This window comes from Cyprinus carpio, chromosome A15 (genome assembly GCF_018340385.1).
Source record: "Cyprinus carpio isolate SPL01 chromosome A15, ASM1834038v1, whole genome shotgun sequence".
NCBI lineage: Eukaryota > Metazoa > Chordata > Actinopteri > Cypriniformes > Cyprinidae > Cyprinus > Cyprinus carpio.
In genome coordinates, this window is record NC_056586.1 from 16,951,263 (window position 1) to 16,971,794 (window position 20,532).

At 38.3% G+C, this 20,532-nt stretch overlaps 1 protein-coding gene across 1 annotated transcript in view; it reads left to right on the top strand.

Annotated features, from left to right (window-relative positions):
• The window catches only part of LOC109109872 (BCAS3 microtubule associated cell migration factor-like), a 211,103-nt gene that overhangs the window by 77,482 nt on the left and 113,089 nt on the right, over nt 1-20,532 (top strand). The window contains exons 21-23 of the mRNA XM_042771251.1: nt 3,546-3,646; nt 5,734-5,936; nt 7,578-7,675. Coding sequence (XP_042627185.1) covers nt 3,546-3,646; nt 5,734-5,936; nt 7,578-7,675 — 402 coding nt within the window. The remainder of the gene's footprint in view (nt 1-3,545; nt 3,647-5,733; nt 5,937-7,577; nt 7,676-20,532) is intronic.

Here is a 20,532-nt window from a genome sequence, read left to right on the forward strand (position 1 = left end):
AGCAGGACTATGACTATGATTGGGTTATCGACTATTATTGACCATGATTGGGTTATTTGAAACACTATTGCAAAACTATTTTTAGATTTGTTTAATAACTTGCAATGTTATTTTTTTTGTCATGTTTTTGTTTTAATTTAAATAATTACCATAATATATATATATATATATATATATCTATCTTTTCATAAACAGCATTACAGCAACCACTGACGTATTTGAGTTTTCAGGCTGAATTTTATGCGGTTATTTTTTCCTGTTGTCATTTTTGTATTGAAATAATTTTTTAATGATGTGCTTTTTTCTTCTTGTCTTCATTAATGTTGGCAAAATTATTACCAAATGTTTCAGTGAATACATTTGCTAGATTGATCACTGAGGTCTTCTCAGCAATGTAGTTATAGGTAGGAAGTGACGCAACTTCTTTATGGATCAAGCATAAAGAAGCCTTAGCTGGGCGTTTATGTTATCAGGCTGTCGTTTTGTTTGTAATTACTTTGTTAAAGGCCACTTTGAAAGGGGAGAATACAAAGAAAGATGGCAGAAGAGAGCTGGAGATAGCAGAGGGGCATCAGTAGCAGACCGTTCCCAGGCTCAGCAATCTCAGAAAGGGGCGGGGTGCATGCCTTTACCCTCAACTCTGAGGACTCGCAGCGAGCAGGGCTTTGTGATTGACAGCTCGGGTCTTGCTTCTAGATTGGATGACCTGGCTGATTAAAAATGCAGCATGTGGACGGTAGGGTCAGAGGAGCTGGAGCCTGCACGACTGGTGATAAAAGCAACCGTGGCGCCACTTCTTGGTCACTATCTCCACCTGTCCATCTGCCCAGCCTTTGGCAGCACTCTGGAAGGGGAGCATTACCCAGCCACTGCTGATGATACCCAGATGATGGGTAGATAACAAGGACACGCTGGCCCAATGAAGCTCCTTCAGTCCAACTGACAGCGCTCAGGGAATCCTCAGCTTGCGACATTAGCTGTCGTTGAGCAGAGCAAGTGGCGGCTGTGTGTCTGACAGCGCTATAATGAATGAGGCCAGATTTCATAAGGAAAGGTGTGAGGGTTTCGTTCATAACTGCAGGAAGGTGCAGCCCGTGACCTTTACAACTTACACACTGCATTTATTAGGTATAATCTTTCATTGTATTGTTGGAACAAGCGAGCAGAATATACCCGAATGCATCTGGGATTCCATAGCTATCTTCAGAGTATACTAAATAAGTAAGTTAATAAAATGTGTCTGTTTTCATTTTTTAAAAGTGAAACATTTGATGCAAGGGTTTATAAGTCCACAATTCTTCTTGCAATTTATTTAACTGAACATTTTAATGTATATAGAAAGTGGCCATATACAGTATTCATTTTTACCATAGACCAACCAATGAAAAAAAATGCATAAAAAAAGAATGAAATAATTGATTAGTTTAATATTTATGTAAATGTTTCGATGTTTATATATTTTTTATTAACATATTAACTAATATATAAATATGTATAAATTACTAAAAACATAAATAAATAAATATAATTTTAAATATACAGATTTGATTGGTTTTGGAAGAAATAATAAAATTAAAAATAGATGAATTCATTAATTGAATTCACTAATCTTTTATTTAATAAATAAATACATTTATTTATTTATTAGTTTGTTTGTTTGTAATATGGGGAAAAATAACAGCAGTACCACAATTCTTCACAACCCTCATTGATAATTTTATGTGCATAAAAAGCCATACACATCATTCATTAAAATAAAAATAATTATGAATGAATGAATGAATTAATAAAAAATGTTTACATAACTAAATATTTAAATAATACATATTTATAAAATTTACGTATTTTCTTTTTTCACTTACTCACTTTTTTATATAATTATGGAAATAAATACTTATAAATAGTTTATATATATATATATATAAAAAAAAAAAATATATATTGTTATTAGCACAATTGTAATTAGTATATTGATTTATCTGTTAGTTTATCAATTCATTAAGTTGTTTAAAATGATAAGTGTTAATTTTTTCGAGGTAGAGTGGGGAAAAATAACTACAGTAAAAGCAACAACATTAACAAAACCTAGTCTGGCTTCTTTTTCCAGGTGTCAGTGCGCACACCGTTATGCACCTGAACAAACATTATTTAACTGAAAGCTCATTTGTACATGGTTTGTGTGTTGGTGGCCAAAGCAAATTTGTAACCAGGCTGTGACTGTGATTCTGCAGCTTTATGCGGTCAGGGCCTGTTTCCTGTCCTTATTCTCTTGCTCACACTCTAACTCACAACAGATAAACTGCTCTAAACAGTCCAGGAGCCCTCGACCTCTTAAGCCCGGCCATTATGAACCCACTGTAACCTGATCTACAGAGCCAGCTACTGTTCTTCGCTTCAATTATTTATTAGTCAACACTTATTGTCCCCCTGGGCTTTATAAAGGGAGGAGGAGGAAGGTCAGAGCTTGATTGTGTTTAAGAGGTAACATGCTCTGGCTTTGTTCTGACCCATCAGAGGTCGGTAAGTCACTCTACGATTTATGTCCACATAATGCAGCTTGTTGGGATAGCAGAGGCCGCGCTCTGGAAGTGGCTAGTGTTACTTTGATTGAGGGGGATGGATAGCGAGCAGATTTCCCCTTCAAGTGGAGGTGTCGGTGTATCTGTTACTCACACAGTAGTGACTGTGGCATGAACCTGGCAGGAACACCTCATCCAGTGTGTCTGAACACCTGGTGTGTGAGCACTTATATCTGCGAGACAGATAGAGAGAAGAAGAGGCAACAAGAGCGACGGGCTCCTTGTGTCCTCCAGATGAGGGCTTGACATCTTTATTATTCTCTGCTGTATTATGTACATTGGTAACAAAGACATGTGTTTGCCTGGAGGTGGGAAGGGAAACCACTGATTGTGCACATTAGTCTGAATACTTGGCGCCTGCTTAGTGAAGCCTCCAAGTGCTCCGTCTGTCACTACCCATGCTGTCTTTGCTGCTGATGTCCCGCTCTCGCTCGCATACCTAAACGTACTGTGAACATTTTTGTTGGCTTTCCACAGCCCAAAAATGTTAATTAATAAGTAGTTGTTTTATTGCTGCTTTTATGCAAAGTGATGTACCATGCACTTCTTACAGAGACTTCATGGAAAGAGCTGAAGATTTTACAATTACTGTTTACTCTTTATAGTTAGCAAGGTGACCCATTATTATATATGTTATGATGTGATGTTATGTTATGTTATGTTATGTTATGTTATGTTATGTTATGTTATGTTATGTTATGTTATGTTTTGTTTTGTTTTATGTTTTGTTATGTTTTGTTATATGTTATGTTATATGTTTTATGTTTTATGTTATGTTGTTATGTTATGTTATGATATATGTTGTTATGTCTTTACAAAAAGTGCACTGCATTTTATTTTATTTTATTTTATTTTATTTTATTTTATTTTATTTTAATGAATAAGTACTTTTTTTCGTACATAACTAATCTAAAACATATATTTTTAAGTACATCATTTAATTATTATTTTTTCCTCTGTGTGCAGGTGCTCCTCCTGGTAGCCCTGGCCCCATTACCCGGCATGAGTCTTATGACAGTTTGGCATCCGATCACAGTGGTCAGGAGGATGAAGAATGGCTCTCACAGGTGAGTCAGAACTCTCAGCTTATGGACTTCATCTCTGCCTTGGCTTAATATTAACCCTAATCAACAACATTTAAGCAACACACATCATACATTTCAGTGAAACAATTTCACTTAATGCATCAGAGTTGTTGCTGGTATAGGTCATAAATAATTTCTTTTTTCATTATCAGCTGTGCTCACCCAACATGGATCTTATTGCATTATTGAATTTTTTCTCTCCAGTTTTTGTCATCCAAACTATTATGCATGATTGCATGATTTATTAGAAAACACGATTTATTTATTTATTTATTTATTTATGAAAGTAATTGATATTTTGAATTAGATTTTTTATTTTGACATTCATTTATCATTCATCTTAAGCTTTTTTTTTTGTAATTTTATTTTGGGATATTGTCATTTTAATTAGATTTGTTTTTCATATTTCATATCAAATTTTTATATTTTATTTCAACATTATTTCAATAAATGTAGTTTTAATAGTTTTAATTTATCAATAACAGCACTATTTATTTATTTAGACATGTACAGTGGGATCCAAAAGTATAATAACAAAAAAATGTAAAAAAAAAAAAAAAATCTTGTTATTTTAAATTACTAATGGTATTATCAGCATAAAAAAGTTTTAAGTGAAAAAATAAATTTCAGTATTTCCTATTTCCTAAATTATTCAGAATCTCAAAACTTTATTTATTTCCCATTTTAAATTAGGTTCTTAATCTAAGATTTACAATGTGGACTTTTGTACGTTTTATGATGTAATGCTCTAGTTACGCAGACGCAACAGGTCCAGCATGTGTGTGGCAGTTTTTGTGTGGCCTGACCGGCCCCAGCCAAAGATCTTAAATCTTAAGCTTGTTAATGCACCAGCATTAGCGACAGCATACATCCCCATCACATCCTGCCTACCTAATGACACCATTAACACTTGCAGCGACAGCTATTCGCTAAACACAGCCTAAACCCTGTTGATGGCTCTATTTATCTGCTTTATATATGATTGTAATTAGTCTGCTTGTCTGTTGTGTGTTATGGCAACATAGCATAAAAAGCACAGTCCTCTGTGAGCGCTGTGGCAGCAGGCTGTGTGTAATAAGTGCTGTCAGTGTGGGGCGGCCGCAATATGGCGGGCTCAAGGCAAAGTGTGGAGAGAGTGCAGTGGGGGGCAACATCTGGCCATAGCCCTCAAGAAAGCAGAAGAAAAGCCAGTGCCTCATCTGTTTCTCTCAGGGCTGTGTGACACCGTTGGTGTTAACTACAGAGAAAAAAAACACACATATACCGCTGGCCTCATTTACACAGATGTGACAGGAAGAGGACAGAAAAGTTGACCCCACACCATGCTCTTTCAGAAAAGATGGAGAAATGAAGAGGAGAGAGAGAGATGCTGGCTGAATGGACGGTCTTCTCCTCCACTCCTCCATCTCTCTTGCTTCATGATGTTAGTGTCTTTCTGTGTCAAGTTAATGCTGACCACTGGGGAGGAAGAGTGGCGTCTGTCTAACCTCTCTTCCCTTCCCCAGATTTGAAACTGCTGGTCAAAAACAGACACTTTTCCACACAAGTGTTTTTTTTTTCTTTTCTTTTTTTTAATTGAATGTTATTATTAATATGAAATATTTTATATTTTAATAGTCATAAGAAATTTAGGAACACAGATAATATTTTATATTTTAAGAAAAATATATAATAATAATACATGGACCCCCAGTAATAATATAAAATAGTTAATCATTTTATTTATTATTTTTTATCATTTTCTATTATTATTATTATTATTATTATTATTTCATTTTAATCATATATATCTACCAGTTGAGAACAATTGTTCTAATAGGAAAACAAATGTTATGCACTGTGAATTGAGTTTTTTTTAAACTGTTGATGTAACTGATGTTGTGTGAGTGGAGAAAAATAATAAAATAAAAATAAATAATAATCATAAATAAAAAAAAAATAATAATTACAAAAAGATGCATAGAATAAAGTCCTGTTTGATTCACCTGGATATTGTGTATTCAAAAGTATATTACTTTGCTGAAGTTAAAACTGTTGCAAAAGTTTCAAAAGTTTCTCCATTTCTACAGGTGGAGATTGTGACCCACACCGGCCCTCACAGGAGACTCTGGATGGGCCCTCAGTTTCAGTTCAAGACCATCCATCCGTCGGGTCAGACCACTGTTATCTCCTCCAGTTCCTCTGTACTGCAGTCACAGGGGCCCAGCGACACCCAGCAGCCTCTTCTTGATTTCGACACAGACGACCTGGACCTGGACCTGCACAGCCTCAGGTGCCGACACTAAACACACATTCACACACAATGCTGCTCACATTACCAGCTGCCATCATCAACACCCAATTCACAATGTGACAGCATCGACTCGTGTTACTAACCACAGAAATTCACTAAATACACATACTGACCATCTCTAGCCAGCACTTGTACAGTACAAACACTGCTATCTCTCTGTCCATCTGTCATTCATTTTATTGTTTTGTCTTTCTGTCTATTGTTCATTCTCTTTTTGTCTGTCTGTCTGTCTGTCTGTCTATTGTTCATTCTCTGTCTGTCTGTCTGTCTGTCTGTCTATCTGACTGTCTGTCTGACTCTTGTTCATTCTCTGTCTGTCTGTATGTCTATTGTTCATTCTCTGTCTGTCTGTCTGTCTGTCTGTCTGTCTGTCTGTCTGTCTGTCTATCTGACTGTCTGTCTGACTCTTGTTCATTCACTGTCTGTCTGTATGTCTATTGTTCATTCTCTTTCTGTCTATCTGTCTGTCTGTCTGTCTGTCTATTGTTCATTCTCTGTCTGTCTGTCTGTCTGTCTGTCTGACTATTGTTCATTCTCTGTCTGTCTATTGTTGATTCTCTGTCTATCTGTATGTCTTGTTCATTCTCTGTCTGTAGGTCTGTCTGTCTATTGTTCATTGTCTGTCTGTCTGTCTGTCTGTTGTTCATTCTCTTTCTGTCTGTCTATTGTTCATTCTCTGTCTGTCTGTCTGTCTGTCTCTCTCTCTATTGTTCATTCTCTTTTTGTCTGTCTGTCTGTCTGTCTGTCTGTCTGTCTGACTATTGTTCATTCTCTGTCTGTCTGTATGTCTATTGTTCATTCTCTTTCTGTCTATCTGTCTATCTGTCTGTCTGTCTGTCTGTCTGTTTGCCTGTCTGTCTGTCTGTCTGTCTGTCTGTCTGTCTGTCTATTGTTCATTCTCTGTCTGTCTGTATGTCTATTGTTCATTCTCTGTCTGTCTGTCTGTCTGTCTGTCTGTCTGTCTGTCTGACTATTGTTCATTCTCTGTCTGTCTGTATGTCTATTGTTCATTCTCTTTCTGTCTATCTGTCTGTCTGTCTGTCTGTTTGCCTGTCTGTCTGTCTATTGTTCATTCTCTGTTTGCCTGTCTGTCTGACTATTGTTAATTCTCTGTCTGTCTGTCTATTGTTCATTCTCTGTTTGCCTGTCTGTCTGACTATTGTTCATTCTCTGTCTGTCTGTCTATTGTTCATTCTCTGTCTGTCTGTCTGTCTGTCTGTCTGTCTGTCTATTGTTCATTCTCTGTTTGCCTGTCTGTCTGACTATTGTTCATTCTCTGTCTGTCTGTATGTCTGTCTATCTGTTTGTCTGTCGTTTTGTCAGTCTATCTGTCATTTATCTACCTGTCTATCTTTCTGTCTGCAATTCTATCATTTTGTCTTTCTATAATTTTATAATTTGGTGGTATTTTTATAGCAATTATTGAGATATGTTTAATATTTAACTGCTGTATTAATTAATCAGCACACTATGTCATTAAATCAATTAAATTTGTTAAGTGATTTACTGAACCTCTTAATTCACACTTCAGATTGCTAACTGTCATCACTCACGCTGTTGTGGCTAATGTGTAGGAGTCTAATTCACAATATTTGAATATCTCTTGTCCTTATGTTGCAGAATCCAGCCAGTGCGTTCGGAACCCGTTAGCATGCCTGGCTCGTCTCGCCTGGTGGCTGACCGTAGAGGCCAGTCTACAGTCATAGATACCGGCTCAGGTAAGACCACTGGCTGCTCTTGTGGTTTTTTCAACAGGATCTGAAGCATTTGGAGTGCAAAAAACAGATACCAGTATGATGAATCTGCAAGAATCCTCTCTAGCTTGACTCAACTTTCTTTTCTGAGCATTAGAACACTTTATGCATTTATACCTAATGCTATGTTACACAGAAACAGATACAACCTGGCTGAAAAACTATCAGCAGTCTCCATTTGGTAAATAGGCTTATTGTGACCTTTGTGTTAGATTAGATGGATGTTGTTTGAAGGGATTTTGATTCCTTTTTTTTTCATTCCTCCAGTTGTCATTTTAAGATAATCCAATCAACAAAGATTTGGTCAGGCTTGTACTTTTAAAAGATTTCTCTTCATTTTGAACCTCCTTATATGTAGATATAAACAGTCTAAACAAAACGAGAGAAAATCAATTTCAGAGAATTCAAGTACACTGCACTGTTTGCTCTTTTTCAGTCTCAAAGGGAAGTCGTGGCCTAATGGTTAGAGAGTCGGACTCCCAATCGAAGGGTTGTGAGTTCGAGTCTCGGGCCGGCAGGAATTGTGGGTGGGGGGCATGAGTGAATGTACAGCGCTCTCTCCACCCTCAATACCATGACTTAGGTGCCCTTGAGCAAGGCACTGAACCCCCAACTGATTCCCCGGGCGCCGCAGCATATGGCTGCCCACTGCTCCGGGTGTGTTGTTCACAGTGTGTGTGTGTGTTCACTTTCACTTGTGTGTGCACTTCGGATGGGTTAAATGCAGAGCACAAAATCTGAGTATTACACAACATACTTGGCTGAATGTCACGTCACTTTCACTTTCACTTTCAGAGTGATATTTTGCTGTGTATGCTTACACATATATGTGTACAGCACAGTCTTTCATGTTTCATTGAAATCAAAGCACCACATTTGCGAAGCTCCGAAATGTGGTTTGTCAGTCGAAGGTAGGCCGTGTTGACTGTTGTGATGTTTAGTGCTTGGCCTGTAGACACACATTAGCTGCATCGCACTGTCAGGAGTTTTCATCTTTGGGATTGCACTGACTCTCTGCGGTGTCTTCAAACGTACCTGATGTTCCTTTGCATCTAGTGACTTCCTGTCAAAAAAACTGTCTCGTCATCATCTCACGTCGCTCCTCCTTTAAACCCTCACCTCTAAAAGAAAGAAAGTAACCATCTTTATCATACAGCTCCCCTCTCTCTCTTTCTCTCTTCTCCAGCTCGTCTGGAGGAGAGCTGCCGGAGTCTTCTTTATGGGCCGATGCTTATCAGTCTGTGTGATTGCTCAGCTCTCAGGGCTTCAAGCAGTGTGGCGCCGCCTTTTATCAGTGCTCATCGCTTTGTCTTTGTGCCTTCAAAAGACTGCACAGCCCTGTTTATCCCACAGAGCGCAGACGCACCTCCTCTACCACGATGTCTCTCTCTAGTCCAGGCTGTCCTGAAGGATCTGATGCTGTCCTGTAGGACAGTGTCTCTGTCTTGTTTTCTGTTAAGACCTGGTTTAGGCTGTCTCACCCATTTGCCAACTTTTATGTCTGCTTGCATTGACGTGCATTATGTTCCAATACCTAGTGAGTCTATGTAGACACTAAGTAGGCATTTTTTAAGGCAACTTTACTGCCTTAAGGCCAGCATTTATGTAAATGGTTATCTCAGATGGCCAAAAGGTTTTTTCCCAAACTTAATGTGTTGACAAAAATGTTGAATAATTAATAATTATCTAATGAAGAAAATAAATAAAGAATTAATAGTTAAAATAAAATAATAAAATATTTAGAATGAAGGAAGGAAGGAAAAAGGTGTTTTGGTGTTTTCTCCAGAACTTTGTCTTTTGACAAATTTATAAAATAAAATAAATGCATTAATTAAAACTATTATAATATATGTTTTATATTGTTAACTCTTTTTGTAATAAAGTGTTATACATTTTATTTAATTATAATTAAAAGAAATAATAAGTAATTTAAAAACAAATTCAATTTAATTACACCTTGTTCTGGCCACATTCTAAGTCAGCATTACATGTACAGTATCCTGTGCGGAGAAGTCAGTCCCAGAATGCACTGCGACAGTCCTGGCTGTGCGCTGGCTGTATTCTTAAAGCTTTATTTGACCATATGTAGACGGCACGGCAACCCACTAGGTTTTGCAATAGATCTGTGGTCTTTACATTGTAAAGTAAGTGCTTCAGAAAGATCACATGAAGATATCAGAGCCTCCGGGCTGTTATATATTAATGTTACTGTGCTGTGTGTGTTTATGTGGCGTCCTTTGTGTGATATACCACCCCTAAGGGAGCTGGCTCCATGTGGCCATTTCTGCCGGATGTGTGTGCTGACACTAAACCCATCATAAGCAGCGCCTGTCTGCTTGACACAGCGTATCAGGAAACAGAAAAAATCTCAAGGCCACTGTCTCAGCTTCCCAAAATCAATTGGACATGCAGCCAGCATTATCGATACTCCTATCTGGTCCCCGGAGCGTCACCCTGGCCCTGCTAGACTACACAGCGCATTGTGCGAGAGAAGACAGGAGGCACTTTATCTATTTGAACCATGAAGCGAGCAGGAATACAAGTCTCTTTTGATTGTATTTTGTTATGACTCAGTAGCAGAAACACCCCGTCATTTGTTCGGCGAGAGCACTTTTCCTTCCTGGCCCGGGTGTTTATGTGTGTGGTGTGGCGGGGTGGCAGGGGCCTGTTGGAGATCGGGAGATGAGCGGGCGACAGTGAACGAAAGATGCAGGCGTGTTATGAGTTTGCGTTCACGTTCTGGAAGAAGCTTGACTGATAGCTGCAAGTGTGTCTTGTGTTGTGTCAGGGGTGATGACGCGTGTTTTTGTTTGTGCTCATCTCTTTGAAACTATATTGTTGTTATGGTGGGGTATGGATTTAAATTGCCAAATATGAGTACAAATAACTGAAGATACTGGTTGGTCAGTAACTTTATTAGGAATTGAAATGTAACAACATGGTTTTAATTTAAAACAATATACGGTGGTCTTCTAAAGAAAACATATATAGATAATCAATAACAAACATACCCTTACCTTAGAATATAACATAACACAATTAATTTATATTACAAAAATAAAAATTTTATTCCTACCTACAGAACTAATGATTTTATAATACAAAAAAAATTGACATTGAAGTAAAAGATTTGATCTCAGATGACCTTTCCCCCTTTTCGAACACAGAAGAAAATAGAGTAGAAAATAAATAAAATAATCAAATAATTAAATCAAGTTTATTGTTTCTATATATATATATATATATAATAGAACATTCAATAAAATCATAAAATGATTAAATCAAGTTTATTAAAATTAAGTCATTTAAAAATAAAATTAAAAGGTACTAAAACATATGGTAAATATGACACTGAAATTATATATATATAATTATTATTATTTATTTATTTTATTTTTTTCACATGCCTAAAATTTCTTTCTTTTTTCACTCCATAGCTCAACAAATATGTAAAATATTTCCCATATGTGATGGGTGCGATTGAAAGAGTGGCCTATGATTTTAGTCACAAAAATTTAAGGAAGGGAGAATCTTTTAATTATATATTTTTTTTTCTTCATGTATTATTTCATTGCATTCTGTTTGATATTAGTACCAAATATTTACTTAAATCTACATTTGTTGCCTACATTAGTGCAGTCATGTCAGTTGTCAGTGCTGATTGCTGTTATCACATTGCGACTGTAAATCTCACTGATACTTATCACCAGCAGAGTGTGTGCCATGTGTTTTTTCTACTGCCCTCACACAGCCCTCAACTCAGGTGCAGAGTGAATGTATGTGTGTGAATGCCAAGACAAAGCCATCTCTGTGTTTTACTGCTCCTCTGTGCTGGTTATGCCTTCGGGCCAGTGGGACAGGCCTGACCGCTCCCCAGGTTTCCTCTCCCAGCATGGCTGAGCGCTCAGAGACCGGGCACCTGGACTCTACCTGCATCCAGCAGTAATGGATCCTCACCCGTGGTCTGTAATTACCTGGATGGGCATAAAGGTGGCTTGTTGTCAGAGATACTGCGCACATTCAAGCCAGAAGGATCCTGACGCGCTCGAGGAGGAGCCCGTGCCACATGATCTCCCTGAACAATGAGAGGTGTTTTTGAGCCACCTATAGATTGGGGAGCCGTTCCCGTGACCCAGCGCTCTCCTTGCTGTCCTAGCCTGTCTCTTTCAATAGCGACTCACCACCTGCCCCAGGCCCCCTCTCTGCCACACTCACTGACTCCATTCTTCTGCCCCTGACCTGGAAGTCCCCGCCACAATACAGAAGCTGCCATGGACGCCTGGCCAGATTGGCTGATCTGACTGTAAAAGATGCCATTCTTATCAACAACCTACTGTCTGAAGATCAGAGGCCCAACTGCCTTATCTCACACTGGCATATCTTTCCCTCTTGTTTCTCTCCCTCTTTTTCTTTCTGTTTTTCCTGATTTCTTTGTAAATTTCCCTTTTTTTCAAGTACTTTGTTGGCTTGACTGTATATATGATACTGCCACAGCATCAGTAAAAAAACAACAGCAAAACAAGTGACCAAAAGCAAGGTGTCAGTATAATTGTTATTTTATAAAGAAAAAAAAAAGTTAATTTTTTAATTTTTAATATTGTTTGTAAATGTGTATTTAATTATATGTAGAATAAGAGTTATTAATGAAATGTATAATTATTTAAAAGCAAATCAAGTATATATATATATATATATATATATATATATATATATATATATATATTATATATATATATATATATATTATATATATATATATAATATATATATAATAATATATATATGTATATATATATATGTATATATATATATATATGGCATATATAAAATGGCAAATAGAAAAAAACAGCAATTATTAATAATAAGATAAAATGTCATGCTCTAGCCATAAAACAGTACAATACAATAATACAATCGTACAAAAATATACTAATAAAAATATTGTTTTGAGTTTATTATTTGGAATTTGTGCTGTTTGCGTTTTAATTCTTTATTGAGCCAAGAAGGAAGGGAAAAAAAGTCTCTATCTTTCTCTCTTTTTAACTCTTTTTCCTTGAGATGAAGGTAAATCATTCAGCACTTTTTGGTGTCTGTGGAGCATTCTTGTCTTTCTGAAGTCAAGAAAACAAAATGATTTGAGCACATGGTGGATTATTTTTAGTGGACAGTAAAAGAAAACCGGTGAAGAGGACAGTCTGAAAATACACTTTGCTATTTTAAGTCCTAGTTTTTGTATTATAAGATTTTATGTGTCTGTGAATAATAGAATTGTTTAGCAGTAGTGGGTTGATATTATGGGTCAGTTAGCTGCCAACCAGAACATCCTAGCAACCACGAAGCAACATGATAAAGAACACTCAGAGCACTTCCATACAGTATGTGTGAACTAAGGACAGGGTTGTGTGTGTGTGAGAGAGAGAGAGAGAGAATGAGAGAGTGTGTGTGTGTTTGTAGTGCCAGGGGCAAGAGCAGCTGCTCTTTAAAGCGACTGAATGGACAGCAATGTGTCAGGCATCTGCTGTGTACTCACTCGAAGCTTTCACCTCTGCAGCGTTGTAAGCCACTCCAGCACATTCGTACCATCAACATATGAATCCCCTCCTCATCATTCATACAGTTCTAAGCAATTTGTTTACAAAGTTGTGATTTAGGGTCAGTTTTTGGATACTTTCCAACACCTTTGTGTTTGCATGAAAACTCTTTGTGGCCATTGGAGGAGCCGGGCTGTCATATGTGGTCTTGTTTGAGTGTTTCGGGGCATAATTGAGCACATCTGGTCGAGTGGGGTTAGATGTTGGAGTGCGATGAGGTGACAGGAAGGACATGTGCAGGCGTTGGCACTCCATGTGCTGTTAAGATCCTTGCAGCCATGATGGCAAACAGCAGTGGGCGAGTTGTAGACCCTTCTCACCTTGATCTCAGTATCTTGCCTGCTCTCAGCATTATATCGATTCTAAGGATTTGGTCACAATCATTGACTAGTTGATCATTCATTTCTGTACAATATCAGTTATCAGCCAATATAAGAGCTTTTTTATTATTATTATTTATCAGTAGCAGTCAGTATATTGGATATTTTTCAGCAGATAAGGGATGTTAAATGTAGATAACTTTTGCTGTCATATAAAGCTTACTTAAAGGGATTGTTCACCCAAAAATGAAAATTTTGATGACATTGTTTATCTGCTTACCCCCTGGGCATCCAAGATGTAGGTGACTTTGCTTCTTCAGTAGAACACAAATGATGATTTTTATCTCCAACCGTTGCAGTTTCTCAGTCGTATAATGCATGGCAATGGTAACAAAATCTATGAGGGTAAAAAAAACATGCACAGACAAATCCAATTTAAACCCTGCGGCTCATGACGATACATGTGTAAAGACACAAAACTATCGGTCTGTGCAAGAATTTGAACAGTATTTATATAGTTTTTTACCTCTGATTCACGCAGTGTCCAAACTGTTAGAACTCCTGTGAAAGGGCGTTCACAGCAGCAGGCGCATGAGGCGTCGTCGTCTTCTTCTTGCTTTATGGTGGATCGCAGACTTATAAGTGCATTACCTTCACATATCTCTCAAATGGACCATTGACATATAGGTGGCAGTAATGCACGTGCCTGGCCACCTGCTGCTGAGAACCCGCACAGGAGGATGTGCTCAGGAGAGTTCTAACAGTTCGAACATTGTGTGAATCAGATGTAAAAAACTACATAAATACTGTTTAGTTTCTTGCACAGACCGATCGTTTTGTGGCTTTGCACATCAGTGTATCGTCACGAGCCACAGGGTTTAATTTGGATTTGTCTGTGCATGTTTTTTTTTTACTCTCATAGATTTTGTTACCATTGCCATGCATTATACGACTGAGAGACTGCAATGGTTGGAGTTAAAAATCATAATTTGTGTTGTACTGAAGAAACAAAGTCACCTTGGGTAAGCAGATATACATCAAATTTTCATTTTTGGATGAACTATCCCTTTAAAGTTCATCTTTAAAAACAATAATTTAGTAACACTTAATCTTTAGAAAATCTCAAAATTAGTATCCATTTTTTATACTGTACATTATAATGTTGGTATGTTGCATATTGTGTGTTTATTTAGACAAATGCATTTTATTTATTTTATTGTATTCTAGAAATAAAAAACAAAACCATGAATATGCATTTTTCACATCGTACATTTATAATGTTGTGATATCTTAATTCACTTGTATTAACAAAATAGATTTTAGCTTTTAAGTGTTTTTTTTTTTATCATTTTTTAGACAAAATTAGTTTTATTTTATATTTCATTAACTGGTTATCGGCCATAGCATGGCGATCATAATCAACCCATCTGTATACTCCAGGATTTTTATGTATGCATCCCTAATTTGACAGCCTTTGGCTGTTGCGTACAGTGTCTCGTCCATTTAAGCATCACTCCACAATATTAACATTTTTAAAAAATACTGTAACAAAATGCAAAAATGTGTCTTATTCCCTATAACTGCAACATAAGAAACATGTCTGTTAGGGGTCAGGTGCACTGAAAGCCAGGCAAATTGTTCAGGGCTTCCTAAAGATTATTCGGATAGTTGTTCAGGCACACAACCGATTAGTCAATTGAAAATCTAGTTTTGCCCATCACTAGTAGATTTGCACATACTCGTCTCATGCTGCTGAAATGCTTCCCATTCCTCTCTCTGCAGTGAAAGTACATACTTGCTTCAGGCACAGTGTGTTCTGTCTCCATCTTCCCCACTGTGTATTTTTGTTGTTATGTGTGTGCGTGTTCCCGCCTGCATGCTCCTGACAGCCGCAGAAAAGCACAGCTCTTAGTTCGGGCCCGCTGTCCCAGCCTGCCACATCCGAGCTTACCAGCAAACTCTGACGGGGGTGACAGAGTGGCGGGCCCCCTCCGAGGTGGGGCCGCAATTAAAAGCTAAGAACAAAAGCTCTCTGCAATGAAGTGTGGGCCTCGGCGACTCAACATATGCCTGCCGCTCCCAGCACAGCCCTCCAGACGCTAATGGAGTCTGACAGCGTCTCCACACGAGGCGGCATTATCTTCCCCAGCATGCACTCTCACTCCATAATGTATTGATCGGGCAGCTGCGATGGTATTTTTTACACCTCAGAGTCGGCGCCTGATGCACGCTGCTTCATTGAGTCATTACGGCGAGCGGAGAGTGGTACGTAGAAAGAGCTGTTAAAAATGAATAGAGGATGAAAAATGAGAAAGCATTCCATCAAACCCCGCCTCTTCCTCACTGCTCTCTGTCCGGGAGACAGCAAGTCTGTTGCATTTGTTTTGTGTCTTTTCGATTGTCGTGTGAGCGAGTGTGTGTCACAGTTAATGTTTATTTTTTAGAGTGGTGCTGTTGAATACTTGGTTGGCAGACATTCAAAGTTGTTACTTTTCGGTAACTGCACAGTTATGAAGTTTCACCTCTATTGACCGCATTTCAGTTCCATATTATTTGTGTGTGTGTGTGTGTGTGTGTGTGTGTGTGTGTTTGTTTTAAATGAAGCAACCAGTGTAGTCTGACTCCCAAACAAATCATTCTAATGACTTTGTTCTTTTTAGTGAATCAAAAGCATCCAGAGAGCCCAGAATGAATGTTTCTTATAAAAGTTGGTTCTTTTTAGTGAATCAAAAATGATATAGCATACGACCACTGTAGGCAAAATTATTCCCAAACTAATAACTTTTTTTTTTTAGTTGATCATATACATCCAAGGAGACCAATGTACTCAGATTCCCAAAAACGAATTATTTTTGGAGTTCTAATGATTCTTACCAAAATCTATACAGCACGACCAATGAAGTCCAAATGATTCCTGAGCAAATGACTCATATGGGCCAGTTCTTTTTAGTGAATCAGTCACATGTAGCTTACAACTTATTGTTATATTTCATTTCTCCTTAGTGTAGTAATCAGAGTGTTTTTTTCTACTCAAGTGAATGTGTAAAACAAGCTTGTCTTTAAATTTATAAATCTTAAATATATTTATAAAACTTATCTTATTGTTTGGCAATTAAATTACTTTGTTTTTAAAGTACTACTTAAAAGTATTAAAAAAAAAAATTGTTAATGAAACCATTAAGGAAGTAAAAGGTGAAAGTGCCAGAATCATACAGTGTGTATTTCTTTCTTTTTTTTCCTTTTTTTTACGATTCTAGTATGTTGTCTGTAGTCAATAGTTCCTTGTATGTTTTTCACTTTACATGATAATAATATAACTATTTTTTGTATTATTATTTTGTAATCTCTATAATAGAATGGATGGTTTTAGTGGCCTCCCAATGGCTGATCTGATAGTGACCTCATTCTGATCCTTTTGAGTGGGCATGTTCTTTCCGTGTGTGTGTGGAATGAGCTGCTGTTGAAGGATGACTGAAGAGCTGTTGACAGATGTGAGAGGTGAGTTCCTCTTCTGGAGGTGAGGTAATGTGACATGGTCAGAATCTCCAGGACAGCCCCTCCTCTCTCCAGGTGTGGAGGTGAGGTGCTGCGGGTCATTTCCTGTGCAGATGAGTTTCAGTGTGGGAAGATGATCTGAGCTCACCTGCCCACAGAGCTATCCTTTGTTTATTCATTTAGTGCCGCAGATTAACCCTGGCTGGTGGGCCTTCCTGGAAACGGTATCCGGGTGAGTGCGTAGAGGTGAGTAGCCTCTGCTTCTCTCTCTCCTCACCTGGAAATAAACGTCTGGTCATTTACGCCTGTGTGTTTCCAGTCAGTCAGGAACGCCTGAAATGCCTGGGCCAGATCCCACCGTAGCTTCCTCTAAATGAAGCTGAAGAGAGATGCAGTGCTGAGCACTCATGCATTCTCATTCACTACAACTGCAAAACATCCATCGATTGAAAAAAAATGGAAAATTCTGTCATCATTTTCTCACCCTTATGTCGTTCTGAACTTTGCAGGGTGCTCTTTTTAGTGCAGTTACAATGAATAAACACTGAACTTTCATGCAGAAGCGCCATTAAAGTACAATTTAATCCTTCATATGATTTTATTCCAAATCTTTTGAAGCCATATATTTGTTTTGCTGAAAAATGTTGCTTTTTTTATAAAAAAATTTGAGCCTAGCATTCCATCACATTCATTAGAGTTAATGGGAAAAGTAAAGATGTCCGGTTTGTGAGCACATCTTTTTATTAATGTTAATCTTTTCAATGAATTATTTAATTCAGTTCTCAAAACCTGTCTGAATGGTTTGTTCACAGATCTGGTTGAACTCAATGACTCAATAATCTGGTCACAGCCTTTAACAGCTAGATTATCAATGAATAATATAAGACTCAGAATAGTTTGGCCTAGTCATATGAACAACTTGTTGTTGTTGTTTTTTTTGATCCTCTTTGAAGCTTGAATGCCTCGGTCCACATTCAATTTAATTGCATTGAAAAGAGCAACCAGGACATTATTCAAAATTTCTCATAGAAAAGGAAGTCATTTGAGTTTGAAACAACATGAGGATGAGTAAATTATGTCATATTTTTTTTTCATTTTGGACTGAGCTAATTCTTTAATTTATCATTCTCCATTTCTCTTGTTTTTTTCCATCTGTCCATTCTTTCTTAATCTCACTGAGCTGAGGTGCACTGCCGTCATCAGCAGAGAAAGCGAGCGAGCAGAAGTGCACACCTTGCACATTTGATTCACAATCTGTTTTGGCAGGCCAGGCAAGCAGGAGATACGACTCCGGAGCATCAAAAAGGTCTTGACAGTTTTCTTAGAGTGAGCTTTTTCTCTGTTCTTTTTGTTGTTTCGTTTTTGTTTTATTTGTCTTTTTTTTTCTAATATAAGTGGATTTATGTATGCATGTATGTCAGTGTATGTTTGTGTAGCTACAGAAGGAAAGCATGTGAGGTTTGCTGTCCAGTGCTGTGTACACTTCAGAAGACCCTGTGCCTCTCTCTCCCTCCCCTTGGGAATGTTATCAGTAGAACAGGAAGCACAAGTTATCACATTCTTGGTGCACACGGCTTCAGAAGAATCCATTAATTTGAATTTTTGACAAAGAGCACAGGACCAGATGTGAAAATCTCGCTTGATTTGAACTTTGCCCAGATCTTATCACAGTAATTTATACCTCATTGTCTCAGTCCAGGGCTGGAAAGCATCATTTCCAGATCATTTTAATGGATTTCTTTCCCCACTCCGTCTCCCCCTTGTTTCAGAGGCCTAGAGAATGTGGGTTTGTGTGAAATTATGAAAAATGCTTTCATTAGTATTCCTCCGGCTCACCGAAACAGACCCCGCACATGGACCGCTCTCCCTTCCGTGCGCCCCCGTGTGTAACACCATTCAAACAGTCTCCAAAATGCGTCCCTCCTTAGGCCAAAGGGCTCGTTGCCAGGTACACCCATTATTGCAAACTGTCTCTGCATGGGGACGTTCTCGCCGGGATTCGACCAAGGGCTCTTCAGAGTGATTGACGTCCGGTGCGGTCAAACAAATGTGTTTACTTCATTAGAGCCACCGCTGTGCCAGTATTGAACCCACTCGGTTACATTGAACTCTGCCAGCTGTAACACAGTCACATGGGAGCGGAAATGTATTCAGAAGCACCGAACACGCAAAGCAGTCTTTCCCAGAAACATGTGTTTCCAATGAACTCTCCAAACTGCTCGCATGTAAGCGGTGGTCAGGCGTACGGGATAATTTATTCTGCTCTGGATAGACTTGTCATATTAATTATAGGCCAGGCCAGAAAGGCTGGATGGCAGGTTGGAGTCACCTCGGTTATTTTTGGAAGCCTCGAGAAGGTGCTGCATGCTTTCTTTTCACCTGAAGAAATAGCTTCGCAGTCAACACTCCACCTGGACCGTGTATGGCACTCCTACCCAAACAATGTCTCAACGAAGGTCTCAGGCCACATTAATGCAGACTTGCACAATGCTATAGTGGTCTTGTGCTGTTTCTTACAGGCTCTGGAGAGTCAAGGTGCTGTTTGTGTTGGTTAAACATCCTGGTTTGGAATGAGGTCAAGGAGGCCAGAGAAGCACCTTAATTGCCTTTAAGCCTGAGCCCATGGGCGGAAAGTGTCTCTGCTTACGCCTCTGTCGCCTCAAACTAGGCTGAGTGCTAAGCGGAACATAATTCAGTAAATTAGTACGAGTATACACAACGCTGAGCCCCAGAGCCAATCAGAAAAAGGAAACATTGCGGGACTATGAGCAAAAGATGCCAAAACTGTTGTTAATCAAGCTGCAAGTATGTTTAAATGATTTGGTTTCCATTCGTACTGTCAAAACGTTGAATCCAATGCGCCATCCTGCCCGCAATGTTCTAGGTTTTAGCTCGGTTTGTTCTTGTGCATCACAGACAGAGATCAAGCGGTCTTGGCATTCTTGTAATGACCCCAAGAAATATTTCCATCGAGGCTTTGTTGTGAATTCTAATAAACACCATGATTTGAATTAACCGGCAAGCATTTTGAGTCATTTTAATAAATTAGCTCCACATGTTCCTTTGGTTTTTTTCCCTTCCACCCCCATTCCCTTCATGTTAGCACCAAAAACACTTGTTTTTGTCTTTGTGTACCACTGAAGGGATGAGTGTATAACACCCAGGAGAGGTATACTTTTTTAGTGTAATTTTTGGAGGCTGAAAGACATGCAAAAGAAAGTCAGGGAATATGTCTGTTTTTTTTTTTTTTTTTTTTTTTTTTGTCCAGGAGTTGGAGACATTGACGTCCAACCTCTGACTTCGCTCAGGCAGCTGGGGCAGGAAAATCAGGATACAATTTGGCACTTAAGGAGACTAAACGATTTCCTCCTCCCTGATGATTTCTAGTGGGAAATGTGTCCGTGCACTGAAAATT